General features: G+C 44.0%; 1 protein-coding gene across 1 annotated transcript; it reads right to left on the reverse strand.

The window, feature by feature from the left end:
* Positions 1–5531: 5531 nt before the first annotated feature.
* On the reverse strand, positions 5532–7303 carry LOC133916602 (allene oxide synthase 2-like). The gene has a single exon (XM_062360345.1). The coding sequence runs from the start codon at positions 7147–7149 to the stop codon at positions 5710–5712; it is 1440 nt and encodes a 479-aa protein (XP_062216329.1). The 5' UTR covers positions 7150–7303; the 3' UTR covers positions 5532–5709.
* Positions 7304–15668: the final 8365 nt, after the last annotated feature.

The raw sequence follows: 15668 nt of genomic DNA on the forward strand, positions 1-15668 counted from the left end.
TCGGACAATGCCTGCAGCTTCTATGTTGCGCGTCACATGCTGCTAGCCACAGCAACAAAGGATATGAAATCTCGAGATGTATGATAATGGCATATAGTCTTTTCATAACTGCTTTCATTCATTTAATATCTGATAATAAAATGATTTTGCTCAAGATAATTGCATACTTTTTCCATTACTATTTTCATTTAGTAGGAATTTTGCATATGAGACGGTAACATCAAGGAGTTTGCACTCTTCAACATTCGAGGACGGATCATCTTATTCATAATGACATAAGTCGTCTCTTCGAAAGGCGGGTTCTATTGTAGGGAGGCGGCACACTGATTTGTGTAATTTGTGGTTTCACTTTCAACTTATGTAATTTCTAATTATCTCGATGTACACTTCCAACTTATGTATATTATTATTTAAAGTTGAGTGATCTCGATGTGTTACATGATGTCGATATGGTGGATGTACTGCTGTGATATGTTTGATATGTTACCTGATATCGATGTGGTCGAGATGGTGAATATATATATTTCCTGGTGTGATATGTTTGCAGGAGAAGACGACTGCCAAATCTTGACTTTGTTTCAGGATGTAGCCATGAAACAAGTAAATCCTTTCGGAGGACGAGCACATTAGTGATGAGTGCATTTACCACCTGTCACTAATGACTGAGTACCAGTGACGGGGTGAAAATCTATTGATGGCAGAGTCATTAATGGTGCACGGTAAATGCAACTATCACTAATGACTCTGTCTTTAGTGACGGGTCATAAATGCATCCGTCACTGATGACTGAGACATTAGTGATGGGTGGTAAGTGCATCCATCACTAATGACTATCATTAATAACGGGCAACAGACTTGCTCATGCCATAAGAGACACAATTTAGTGATGGATATCAACTATCTCCTATCATTGGTGACCAATATTAGTGACAGGTCAGCACCTATCACTAATGGGTCATCATTAGTGACACGATAAGAGTGATAGGTAAGGGTACGTGACATGTCACTAATGTCGGTTATCACCCGTCACTAATGAACTGTTATGACGTAGTGAATTGGATGCAAAGGTCCTCTCGATGGTGCATCGCACCTCTCTGGTTGTTGAACAGCACACCACTTGTGCCATCACTTCCCCGGTGAGGGAGGAAAGGGTGGCACTTACCACCAATTGGTCCTGTTGGAACTAGATGGTGTACTCTGGGTTGACGACGATGAGTGGACCACCTTCACCGTCCTGTATGATCGTGGGATTTGAACGAACAATGGTGCCATCGATATAGCCCATAAGACGTTTGATTTGTAGGTATGTGAATAGCTATGCAGTCATCAGTAGGTAGTTATCCCTGGATAATTTGGCAGTGACCATATGGTTGAAGGCTAGTGTGGGGAGAAGGCCAACTTGAGTGGAACCAGTGCTGGTGATGGAGTCAGAGTTGGAAAGGGAAGGATTGCTACTAGTATTAGCCATTTAGAAGATAGATTGGTGAGGAATCAGAGTATTCTTGGATCATGGCCCTGATATCATAAACAAATTTTGAAGATTCAGAGTTGTGCCAAATGCACTGATCCTCTTGATCGAGCTTGTATTTATAAGCAGGCAAGTACAACAATAGCAGATCTCTGATAAAAGAATTCAGTACATGATATACACATTCATCAACTAATCCAATTAATGTGTGCTTGATCCAGGGTTTTATTTATCGATAGAAGGAATTTATCAAAAGTCACAGATAAACATGATTTTTGGATTTATCATAATTCTATCGGCGATAGAATTTTTTTTTGTCAAAATGCAAAAAAAATGGTTCAATTTCTCTAGAAAATAACACTGATTGTCTCCAAACTATTTGACATAAAAAACCTACAAATAATAATATAGAAATAAGATAGTATCACACTTTCATAGCACACATTCGATATGTCCCAATGGATAGGTTCATATCCTTTCACATGCAAAGGTCCATAGTCCCAAATATTACATGTTTGGAATGAAATATTACAAACATAGACATCAATCCATACTACATAGTCCCAAATATTATAAGTTCAAACGAAATTGCACTAAAATAAAAATCAATCCATAGTCTCAAAATATTACAAGCACATGAACCAAAACAAGGCCACATGCTCAAAATCTGGTGACTATATCAGTCCATAATCTAGAGGCTCGGATCACTACAAATGTTGACATATGCTCAAAATCTGGCCACAAAATTACAATTTAATGTTTATATATGAGGGCAAGAGGTTTATCTAACCTTGTCATGAAAGTATAGGTCATTGAGAGAGAGTTTTTTCTGTCGTGTTGATCTTGGACGGAGAGGGGTTGGTTGCTCATCTCTAGCACATACAAAGTCAAATATAAGTCTATTAGCGCAAGCTACACGTGAATTTAAATGCGCATGTGAAATTGAGTGTACCACTAGCTTTACTGCCACCGAATTCACGCCATTAGCTCCACCTCCATCACCACATGCTCCACTACCACTAGCTCCACCTCTATCAACAGCAATAGCCCCATCACAGACACCTTTGAGACAAAACAAGATTTTCAAGAAAGTCACATGCTCTTGAAAAAACTTAAAATGGCATGTGCTCAAATAATATGTAGAATCCAATCAAATTTGAAACTCACCATCACTATCGCTATCCTCAGACTCGGCATAAATTGGGTTACCATGTGGAGAATCTGATTCAAAATTGTCTTCAATAAATTCTTCCTCCAATCCTACCTTCCTTTTCTTCTTACCACCCTTTCTACCAAAATCAATCTTCCTCTTAAATGCAACCATTTCGTCATCATCCATCCCTGACTCTTCTATGACAAATCTGCTAGGGTTAGGTGATTCAGTTTTATTGTCATCATATTCAACAAGAGTTGGCATAGACTCAGTCCTAGAGTTACACAACCAATCCATGATTGGATCGCCTTCATCATACATAGCAACATCCATCATGATGCTACAAGGATCGGACTCCCTTTCTGGTTAGGCTTGTATTTCTTGAAGACTTTGCATGTCGGCTTCGAAATGTTGGATGCACAACTTCAAATTATAGGGCACATAAACCAACTTGTGAAGCTTCTTATAACCTAACCAATTCCTCAATTTGGTATGAACCATTCACATAAGGCACACCATGGCTCCATGGATTCTCAATGGATCCTGTTAGTTTCACCCGTCTCCCTGTAGCACCACATTATAGAATGAAACATGCATGAAAAAGTAGTGCAAAAGAGTACAACTTGGCATCAAAAATATGACCAGAATGAAGCACTACTCATGATATTTCTAATCTGAATGAACAAAAAAGATAATAAATTCACAAGTTGAAGGAACAAAAGTGTAAAACGTGTCAATCCATAACTGGATCACACAATTAGCACCACCAATAAGTGCAGTGCTGCAGCTGCTGCAACAAGGAATTTGTGGCATTTCAAAGAATGAAACAATACAAACGACAGTAGAGTAGAAACAATTAAGTGACATGCAAAGGCAGACAACTAAGATAATTTTAAATCATGTCAACCCATAACTGGATCAACAATTAGCAATAAATGCTAGTAGGTACAATGCTGAAGATTCAGTTCATCAAATAGCACACCATGAATACAACAAACCATTTACACGATTATTGACCTGGAGTCTAAGAGAGACCAGGATCCATAGACTGGCTGGAAACCTTAGCTTGTCAGACCAATTAAAACCGCAGAATATTCCACGACATATTACGGCAGATACAACAAGTACAACAATAAAGAAATTGGGGCTACCTATCACCAGATTTTTCACAACATCTACTTAACACCTACATTCTTAAACACCTCCAAGTCAAATTTCAACTGCATGAAAAAAGAAGAACTGAGATGACCAAGGCAGCTTGCGTTTAAGTAAAATATTTTGTGACTGAATTATACATCGCTCAAGATACTGACATGTATACCTAGCCATACCATCTTGTAAAGGAGAATTGCAACAAATAGCTACCGAGAGAAAGGTCTATTCAACCTAGATTGTAACAAATTGCTCTTCATGGAAACTACAATACTGCATCATATATTCAAGGATACAACGGTAGAGTACTTGTGTGCCGCTTTACCTTGTTTGGTGACCACTTCAAAACCGGCATCCGTCATCGTGCTTCTATCAGTGGCACCACTGGACGACACGCCGGCGATGCCCTTGCCCCTGCCACGGTGCACCACATCTCCCTCTGTCAAAGTCATGGCAGCACCAACAAACACCGGAGGACGCGCGCACACATCATCACTCTCGTCCCCTGTTGCCATCCTGTAGCCACACACCCACTCACCGCCGGCTGCACTTCATTGTTCAGCCGTTCAGCATCGCGTGCGGCTCGCGTCCGCCGTCCTCGTGAGGGGCTCAGGGGCAAGGAAACGGATGGGGAGAGGGCACCTGATTTGCTATTGGAGAGCCGGAGAGGGCGCTGAATTTGCTGCAGGAGAGGGTCGGCGACACTCTGCTGATTGGTGCTTGGGACTCGGTCACTCGGGAATGAATGAAAGTAGAAAGGGGGGAAATAGATTAGGGTTAGGTGGTTTGCGGCTCGCAGGGGTGATTTTTTTTTTTGTGGTTGCAGGTGGGAATTTAAAAACAACAAAAAAATTGGCCGATATTGAATTTTATCGGACCCCACCGATAAAATAGAAATACTATAAAAAATATCAAAACCAACATTTTTTTCCCTGGCTCCTATAGACCCGGACTCCTCCTGACCAACTAACCGAGATGCCCACACTGAAGTCCGACATCAGGGGGTTATCTGAATATCTTTAGATAATACACACACGCACACATTCAGAGAATACAGAGAACGCACACACGCAAATACATAATTCTAACAAACAACAGTACATGGTAAGATTATCCCGCGTCACCTGCTACACATATATGGATTATACACCCCATCCAATCACTACCTAAGTGTAAGGTTAGTACTCATCTATTAGGCTAGCCTTTTGATTAGGAGATGCCCCAATCATCACTTTGTTATTGCCCTTGTTCCTGGTCTAGCTCTAGCTAGCTTGTTTAGCAGTGGAAGTTGGTACACTCGCTCAGTGGAAGTAGAGCCGAATACTCGTTTATAAGTCCGAAGAGACATGTCTATGGATGCGGTCATCGTGGCTTAGAGTGCGGAGCCAAAGGTATAATCAAGTTGAGAGAGAGAGAGAAAGCTTGGGATTACATATTCTGATTCTCATCTAATTTTTATTTTTCTGTTATTGATGGATTCGCTTGCATGCATTGAGTTGCATGTGTGGCGTGATTTGCATGCAGATGCATGTATGCAAGAGGGTTCTGCCCTTTGACCGGAGTAGAGGTACGTTGTGGTCATGACATAAGAATCGGTCAGTTTGTTAGTTGGGCGTGTGCATGCATGTATGCTAGAGCAAGTCTTTATGGAGTTAGTTCGTTATTACAACGTGTGTGCATGTTGCGCGTTAACAATGGGCAAAGTAGTGCACGTAGTGCATCCGTATATATAGTTGATGATTGCTGAGATAATCGAGAGGTCTTGCACGTAGCGCGTTAATATATGTACCACATGTCTCTCTGTGAGAGCGTTACAATCATACAAGTACAGTACTGGAGGAATGATTCCCTAGATTGAGGCAGGAGTTGTGTGATTTAGCTCCCATATGCATCCAACCAATCGCATCGATGGGTATTAAGGAACGCTGGTGCAAGTTTACTCAGTGGCAGGACCGGAAGTAGCTTTCGTGATGCCGGTGAAAGCAACCTTGGCACCGAGCGCATCAGTGCTGACCTCGGCGGTGAAGGTGTCGTAACGAAGGAATAGCTCGACGAGGAAGAGCCTGCCGACGAGCACCACCAGGTTCTTGCCGGGGCACTGCTTGTTGCCGACGCTGGGGTTCTCGGTCTCCCGCCCGTTGGACCAGTACACGTACTGCAGCAGCTTGCTGCTCTGTTCGCCGACGAACCGGTCGCCGACGAACTGCCCCGCTGTGGGGCCGAACACGCGGATGTCCTTGGTGGCGCACGGCTGGTAGCCGAACAGCATCTCCCCCTTCTTGACATCGTACACCGCGTCGTGGCTCTCGATCTGCAGGTCGCCCTTGGCGCGCCCGTACTGGAACTTGACGGGCGGGTCTAGGCGCAGCGCCTCCCACACCACGGACTTTGTCAGCTCCATCTTCTCCAGCGCTGGGACCGTGACCTCGCCGCCGGCGTCGGCGATGGCGGCGCGGATCTCTGCCGCCAGCTTCTCGTGGAGCTTCTCGCCAGCATCGGCGACGTGCGCCAGGATACCAGGGAAAAGCTTTTTGAAGCCACCGTAGCTGTTGAACACCGTCGCGAACAGCAGGTTGTGGCAGGCCTCCTCCCGTGACAGGCCGAGGCTCTCGGCTGTGTCGAGCGCCTGCGATGCGGCGGTCGAGAAGTACTTGTACAACGCCTTGTAGTCGCCGCTGACGAGGATGGAGGGGAGTGGCACCGTGTGGAGGAGAGGCTCCTCGAGGAACAAGGGAAGGCCCAGTGTGACGAGTGGCGCGAGCTGTAGAAATAGCCACTTGGCCGCCTTGCTCGGCCCGCCGGCGCCCAGCTCGGTCGCTGAGGGGCGGACGCCGAAGTAGGCCTCGCCGATGAAGTCGAAGGAGGTGACGTCATTGAGCTTGTTGAAATCGGACTTCCCACCATTCGCGACCTGCGACTCGACGGTGGCGAAGAGCGAGGAGAAGTTGGAGCGGAAGGTCGGGACGAAGGCGTCCTTGCGGGACAGCAGGAGGGAGAAGAGCAGCTGCTTGATCTTGGCGTGGGTGGGCTCCGAGGGGTCGAGGTAGGCGCAGACGCGGTAGCCGCCGGTGAGTGAGGTTGAAGGTATGTATGTCCCCGTGAAGACATCCCGCTTCTCGACCTTCTCAACGTCGAAGAGCACGGGGAAGCTCTTGGCGTCGAGGAGCGCGACAACGCGTGGGTCGCGCGCCATGAAGGGACCCGGCGGGACGTTGATGCGGAGGACGGTGGAGCCGTGCCGCTCGACGCGGGACTCGAAGTACTTGTCCTGGCCCTGGAAGTAGAAGTAGTCGAGGCGGTCACGCAGGGCCCCGAACACCGGGAGCCCGTAGCTGCCTGGCACGGGCCGCGCGGCAATGGAACCTGCGCTCGCCATGGCTTCGGAAGCAATCTCTCGTTGCTAGCTAGCTTCCTCGCAGCTCACTTGGACGTTAAGAACCTTTTGAAAGGTGCGACGGCGACCAGAGCTACAGCTAGCTTGCTCTGTGCTGCACGTACTCTAGGCAAGGTTTGGAGGAGACGTTGTTCGTGTGTTGGTTAACGCAAGGGGTGGGCTACAAATAACCCGGCGGGAGTGCATGGCAGTGCAAGTAGGGCCACTCTATCCACGATGGAGGTGCGCTATTGGTAGTACGTGTTTTGCGTCCGTCCAAGATGCGTGGCGCGACGCGCTGAGCGACAAATCTGACAGATGTGCATGATCTTGATCGGGCAAGATTCGATGATCACTACCATAAAAACACACATATTTCACTTTATCACTGGCTGTTTATCAAAAACGACTATCAGTGATGATTATCAATGATGCTTCTTTAGCCCCGAAAAGCCAACCATTATATGGTAGTAAGAACTGTCAGCGATAATCTCATATTATCATTAACGGTTTAGAAACCAATATTGATATACCGATGGTGTCCAAGATATTAGATGTTCATATGACTGCATAAGGGCTAGCTCAAATGTCGGAATGTGAAGCGAGTGATATAGATCGGACCAGAAAAACACACAATAGTTCGCAACATGAGAACGCAAGTTTGTGAGATAATTAAAGCATATCGAAAGAATGCCGTTGACTTTTCCACCAACGAAAGTAGTGGCACATGGTGTGACATTTTGACTCATGTAATTGTAAATACTACGCGAAATAACGATGCACAACTCTTGTAACCAGTAGTGTAATGCTCCCTTCGGTCTGGAAGTTGTATTTTAGACAACAATCCAAGTGCCAAGGCAAAGGTACTTGTTACTCTTTCGAAATTGCTATATCGGTACCTGTCGGATGGGGACCAGCTTGCAACAGGATGATTTCCTGTCCAAGAGGACCGAGATATGCTATCAGAAAGGGTGAACATACGCTTTATAATTTTTTAAATAGATACTCTATTCCTTGTTTACTTAATGCTTCTCAAAAATGCATAAACGAAAGTATAAATTTTAGAGAGACAAAACGAGAAAAAAATTCCAAAGTAACATGACTTCGCAGATGGAATTTGAATCATAAATTGTATTCAAAATCATTCTATACGTCTTTGTGTAAAAAACTTGAAACTTAAATGAATAACGAAGCAAAAAGATAGTCACTGAAAAAAGCAACCCTCCAAGTTAATAGTTTAGAGGCAAGAAGATTCAAGACCCTCTCAAATATATGAGTATATGAATATTTATGCCTCTAGCAACAAAAAAAATACTTTACAAAGGTGAAAAAACTACAGTTCAAAAAGAAAAAGAAAATCACAACTAAAAAAGAAAAACTTGTAAACTTACAATAAAACCAATAGAGAGACTAGAAGAAAGGGAATTCAAGCATATATAAAAATATAAACTTCATTATTTAAAAAGGTCAGCCCTATTTTAAATGGATTACAAAGATTTTTATTTTAAAAACTCTAACTTATTACATAGGCTAAGCACTTATCTTACTTTCCTCTAAAACCCTAACACTAGGCTCTTAAATGGGTGGCATAAGGGGTTCAAATGATTAGTTAAAACTCTCTTATAGGCTTACCCCTCTATTTATAGGCTTAGAAAACTTGACCCATAAGTTTCGCCTCGACGCAAGCTTCACGATAGTGCCACATACCCCTCCAGTCCTCATACGATTTTGAGGCCCAACCGTGAAACCCTCTGCATGCTTTTTAAAGCGTGACTCACCACTTGCTTACTGTCACACCTGGTTTTAACAGACAAAACCAAATATAGCTTATATGTGCCTAAAAAGTTTAACATACATAAGGATATCATAAGTGAAGTAACAAAAATAACACTTTAACTTACAACCGTTTAACTCTTACATAAAGATTTCACCTAAACAACTCTAATAACCAAACTATAGCAACTAACCGATGGCAGCGGAACGAAAGTATCGGCAACCACATCAACTCCACAGGCACTGACTGGGGAACGCTCTCCTATAACCCTAGGTTGTCGTCTTGAAAGTCTTGAAAGTCCTTCACTGAACAGCATATAAATTACGGGAGATAGCAAGAGTGAGTACATAGAGTACTCAGCAAGTGTAGGAAAAATAATGATATATGTACTTTAAACAAGAATAGGCTGACATATGTTATATTTGTATAAATACGAGTAAAGAAAATAGTAATGTAATTAAAAAGTATTAAACATTTATTAAGTGATTATACCCGTATCACCCAAACCATTATTATTCGAGAATAACCACATTACAAACCATTATTAGCTAACCATCACCAAAACCATACCCATAACCAACTAATCATGTGACGATCCAAGTCTCCCATAACCGCGGACATTACTGTTATAATAATTTTACACTTTGCAGAGATTATCAACTTTTAGCCACGAGTTGTGATATCCTTGTTGCCGTATTTGCAAGACACTTAACACACGCTAGTGGTGTACCATCAGGAGAATCACTATGAAGCATGGTCCATCAATTAGGTCCTAATACTCCAACAAATGCCAGCCATGTATCTAATCGATATGCTAAGCTTTACCATATCAGTCTCGTGTTTGGTACAGTATTTCTTACGTTGTCACTCCATAAACCGGTGCTTAATTAGGTTACACATGTTTCATTTGTTCATACTTGGGCAAAGACTATCCAACTGGATAATAACCATCAAATGTTAAAGGATATCCAGAACCTATAAAAATGTTAACGGACATCTAGAATCGTAGCAAATGTCAAGGACATCGAACATATCATTATGCTTGGAACGTATCCACAAGTACCAACATTATCAAAGCCATCTCTTTACCCAAGTCCTAAGTTCTATATTGCTACGTCATGTTTATCACCATAGTTGCATATGTCCATTAATCAATTATATGACACTCCCCAGCATGACTAAGCAATTCTACCTGAAAGACTCATAACAACTACTACTTAGACTTCAAGGAATATAAAGGAAGAACTAGGTAAACCCTAACATAGGTGACTACCCATCAAATTGACATACATTACATGCAGTTTTGTAAATCAATATTTAAAAATATAAGTTCAAAATAATCAAGAACTATTGCATTCTCCTTATTGTTGCTCAGTGTACTCTAGCTCCTAGTCTTGATGTTCCTCAAACTGATCTGGGGTGTTGTTGACTAATCGTATAACTACCAGCAAAGCACATAAACAAAACATGCTAATAAAAATACATAAAATAAAATAACAACAAGATAAAACCTGTCTATAAAGATAGAACTCTGAAAAACGAAACCAAAGGCGCAAGAATCGTTGAAAAATGAGCTAGAATGGAAAAGATACGCTAAAAACAATGTTAGGTTTGATCTAAAAAACAAAAGGCCGTATTTTGAATATAACAAAAAGATTAAGGGCATATTTTAAAAATAGAGGGACATATTTGTAAATATAGAAAAGTTGAGGGGCTAAACTATAAAAATATGATATTTTTAGTAAATATAGAAAAATTCAGGGACCTAATTTTAAAACTACCAATTACTAGAATTATTTGGAATTATTTTTGTACTAAAAACATAATTTATTATGCGGACACTAACTGGGCTTGGTGTGTGGGCTAGATGGCTGACATGGCATTAACGTGGCAGGGTGACTCGACAAAGGGAGCTGATTGTGATTATGTGTACCATGTGGCGAATTCTAACTGGTCACTGAAGAGGTACGGGGGAGATCTAATTTGGACAGTCGGCTACATCTCCGACGACGGACAAAGGGGGCGGTCGGGGAGAGCTAATACGGTGGCACCGAGGAGGTAGCGGCGGCGCATGTTCGGAAATCTCGTCGGAATAGGGTTCTGGCTCACCGGCGAAGACGATGAGCGGTGGATCTTGGAGAAGGGAACACGACGAGTCTGATTTGGGGCTTACCTCAGGCGAAAAGGCACTGGAAGGTGATCGGCGATAGAAGGGGGTAGCAGAGCACACGGGTTCTCATCGGGACAGCGGCTCCAGTGGTCAAACGGCGAAGGTGATGGTGGATTGAGCTCCGGCGAAGGCAGGCGGCTCTGATGGTGGCTTCGGATGGCACTGGAAGGCACTGGTGCGGCCCGGCGATGAGCTTGGCCGAAGGTGGCGGCAATGGCGGCTTGGTGCTCTAGATCTCAGTGGCTATTCGAGATGTTGGTGACTTCAGCGATGGGAAAACCTAGAGGGGGTCACGTGCATAGATATAGGTGGCAGATGAGGGCTTAGGGATGGCCAGGTCACTTGAGCAGTGGTGGGCTCATGATTGACTCGGACACAGCGGTGACCTCTGACTCGGAGACGATGACGGGCGTGATGTGGGGGTGAAGGCGAGAAGCGGCTAGGCGTCTTCTGCGCACGGGGTGCTGTGCTAGTGGGCCAGGACACACGGCTGGTGGCCCAAGCAAGGAGAGGAGCGGGGAAATGGTTCGGCTGATGCAGGTTCAGGGTGTGGCTTGAACCCTCCAAGAAGGGTCCGGAAACTCTCCAAGAAGGGTGCGGCCTGCAGGTCTGCCCGTAGCAGAGAATCGTAATCTTGTAATGGAGCCTCGCGACGATGGACCCAAGGTTTCAGAGCTTGTGCACGGACCGCGGGGGATGCCTAACAGTGATGGATCGTGATGACAAAACCTTCGTCGGCCCCCAGAGCTTGGGCCGGGACGATGTTGGCCGTTAAGCGAGCGGCGGTGGTCACGCAGGCAGGTTCTTGCACATCCCGTAGGGACACGTGCAGATCCTCCAGCCGAGCCTGAAGGGCCACCACACGCGATAGTTTCTCGGCTGAGGCGGCATTCACAATGACGGTGCTGGCTGCAGGTCCTAGGGATGCAGCGGGGCCCTCACTTTGCTGTTGCTGGGCCTCCAAGGCAGGGGGCCACCTAGCGTCAGTCACATCTAAGATCGTGACCGGGTTGGTGGTGGCCATAGGGCCCTCATTCCCCCCAGTTGGGGAGCTGTCGTCAGCCTAGCGTGCACTTGGTCACAGTGGTTGTGTGGATTTTCGCATAGGCGTGGACGAAGAGTCTGCCGCTTGTGATGTGACCTTAGTGGTCTTCTTTTTAGGTGGCATCCTACCTCTATAGTACTTCTATATTCAGAGTCCCCACGGGTGGCACACTGCTGGCGGAAGAGAAGATGTCTTCCACGAACAAAGTATGGTGAGAGTTCCTTCTGGAGAGGAGACTCAAGCTTGGAGAAGAAGCAGAGAGGAGGAAAAGTCAAAAACGTGTTGATAGTAAAAAGATTGGTCCTCTAGCCTGATGGCACATGGGTCTGTATTTATAGTGTTGTTCAGGATGTAAATATGTAAGCATACCCTTACAGAGATAGCCATACAAACTATCACTATACCACAGGGACCTAGGGTCAGTCGAATCGTCCAGTATGGGTCTAGGTATGATGCATTTACTCATAATCAGAAGATATTATCTACTATAGCGCTACAAATGTGCGAGTGGCCCTAAGTGCGTGGTATGGTACTTAGCCGGTCGCTTATTGCGATGCCACACTGTCCAAGGTGTCAATCCGGCTCCTACTTATGCTAGGATGTCAGAATTACGTCCACTTGTATTGGTAGTAAATGTCAGTCACTTCCTTGTGTGGAGGATTGCACGTGGAGGACGGCTGGTGAGTCCTCTTTGGCTGATCTTTCTCTAAGACCTGATGACTCCTGTGCTTTGGAGAGCCTACCCCAGCTCCGGAGGACTAGAGCTCCAGAGAGTTTCGGAGCCTAGAGATTTATAAGGCCTCCAAAACTCTCTGGAGCCAGGGATGTCGAGAGTCCTTAATGACGACCCCCTACAAAGATTAATTGTAAAAGTAATATTATTTTAATCTTTTGTCTTATAATTTTAATACGTTGCTACAAGTTGATCTAAAATAGGGATTGCATACTGAATGAATAGCTATTTCCCTAGCTTGCATCATTTTGGACTTGAGTGTGATGAATTGCAAAGTGTATATATGTTGCATGTGATGAATGCACATGATGAAAATATGTGTATATTTACTGCCTGTGATGAATGCATGTATATTCTAATAATGCCTATAAAACACAACATAATCGTTTTTTGCTTAAACCGACTGTGATATGATATGTAAAGCAACTGGTTTAAGAAAAACACAATCTCTCATACGAACTTAACACAAACGTTTTAAGAACTAAATTGTGTGTGATATGAATACATCGTAGAAGGTTTTGCCGAACAAACCGTCTATTATATGGATATCACAAACTGTTCTTATTATCTGTGGTTACTTGGACAAGACATATCTCATATGGTTCTTTTCTTGTTAACTATTTGTCATTAGAGGGGTTATCACAAACATTTTACGATAGATTAAAGAAAAAATGTCTGGCATTGAGGTTTGGAGCCGTGTAGAATGAATCATTCTGTAGTATTGTTCATAGGTTGCTTATTCAACTTTTAAATTTGAATGAATAGATTTTTAGAAATAGCTAAATTAATATCGATTAAGATATGATGGTCCTAGAGAAATGACTTGTATAGATATAGGCATGCTAAAGTTAATTACGGTCTAAAGGGTAGAATATGCCTCGTTCAACCCAAATGATAAGTTTATGCAAGTAGCCCTAAATTAAGGACGTCTTTTCCTTCCTGGACGCAATTTGTTTCTCTGTCAAATTCTGGAATAGAGGATCTTAGACTCTGTCAGTGTGCTGACGCTGCCACCCTATGCATCTGAGGCGGAGTTGGCATCGCAGCACAACGTGCCGGAGGAGGAAGCGGATCTGGTGCCGCCACCCTGCTTGCCTGAGGAGGAGGTGGAGCTCGGCAACTGCCGCCAGGGTACTTCCGCCCTCTGCTACCCGGCTGCCTTTGTCAGGGGAGCCTTTATTTTTTGAAAAGTCCATTTGGAAAATTTCACAAATCTAGAGCTGACTTTTTTTGCATTTGAAAATCTCAAATCTAAAATTTTCAATATGAGAGAACTTTTTTAACTGAGATGAATCTTCTAATCAAGTTGAAATTTCCAATTCGACTTGAACTTTCTGAAACCAAGCTGAAATTTCTAATTCGAGATGAATTTCTGAAATCAAGCTGAACATTTTCAATTCGAGCTAAACATCCTGAAAACGAAGTTGGAAATTTTGATTTTGGGATGAGAATCTTATTGGGGAGAGGAGGAGAAGGAAGTAGGAATTGCTTTCCATATAAGGACAGGGGGCTCGACTACGACTTCGCGTGCTCGCGATTATTAGGAACCCCCTCTTCCACCAGCTAGACATTTTTTACCCAGACTCACAAACAACGGACCTGCAAAGTGGGCAGTTGCACGAGCGCCTTCATTTAAATAGCGGCTACTTCAGTTCCCAAGCTAGGCATATGAAGTGCAGAGGTTGTAATATAGTTACCCTCGGCTCCTCAGGGGCGGGGGGCTCTATAGCCCTCTAGCCCTCAGCTCCTCTTCATTTTTTTCAGAAGAAGAAGAAGACGGAGATGAGGTGAAAAAGGAAGAATAAGATCTATTTTTCTTTATAACTTTGTTACATCCACCACTGATTGTTATTGGATAACATTCTCATAATGAGTGGTGGAGTCGTGGAGACGGTGATGGGGATGAAAGACGCAGCTGCTTGGTCCTTTGTTGGCTGCATGTGTGCAATAATGTGTTCACGCAGAACGCCGAGATTGACATGAGTAGCATGCATGGACTGCACAATATTTGTTTGAAGGCACGCGGCTACACGTGACTCAATGCATGAGCGAGCGAGGAGGGTGTGATTACTTTGTTCCCATGCATCGAAATAATATCGCAATAAGTTCGTTCACATATTCAACGGTCGTTACCACAGGAACAAATAAAGGTCTTGAGCATAATGGCCAAAACCGTCGTGCGCGCGTCAACGGGCTTGTGTCCGACCGCGATCGATTTTCCGCGCGTGAAGCACACAACCACGGCGGAATCCTTCGCCGCTTCATCGATCTGCCATCTACCGGCGGCGGCCTCACCGAGCGCGGCGCCATTCATGCCCCGTGGCTGTCACACGCAGGGAATGAGATCCTCTAACTTTAACAGTTAATGAAGTCAGATAACTTTAAATTAATATGAATCTTTGGATTTGAGACAGACAGATCTGATATGATGTTACAGTATCATATAAACTGATGCTACAATATTTTTCGATATATTATATTTTACTATAGTATTTAAAGTTATGTACTATTTATCCACTCATATTTTACTGTTTATCCGTGATTCCATTTGTTGAAGTCAAAGGATTTCGATCCCGGACGTAGGGACGCCCGGCTCTCGCCGCGTCCAGATTCACGCTCGCACGTACAAAATTTACACGAGGACGGACAGGGGAAGGGCGCGTGCAGGTATGCCGACCTTGCTTTCAGGAGGTTTGGAACGTTGTGTTGAACTACACGTGTGAATAGTTGTAGCTCGATACTTTGGACCATTGCTACTCACGGTCAGTTATGGAAGAGCGACAGGGCGATATGTATGATT

Source organism: Phragmites australis, chromosome 4 (genome assembly GCF_958298935.1).
Source record: "Phragmites australis chromosome 4, lpPhrAust1.1, whole genome shotgun sequence".
Taxonomy (NCBI): Eukaryota; Viridiplantae; Streptophyta; class Magnoliopsida; order Poales; family Poaceae; genus Phragmites; species Phragmites australis.

Excerpts from the sequence above, each read along its gene's own strand:
- LOC133916602 (XM_062360345.1), bottom strand. The coding sequence starts at position 7,149 with ATGGCGAGCGCAGGTTCCATTGCCGCGCGGCCCGTGCCAGGCAGCTAC.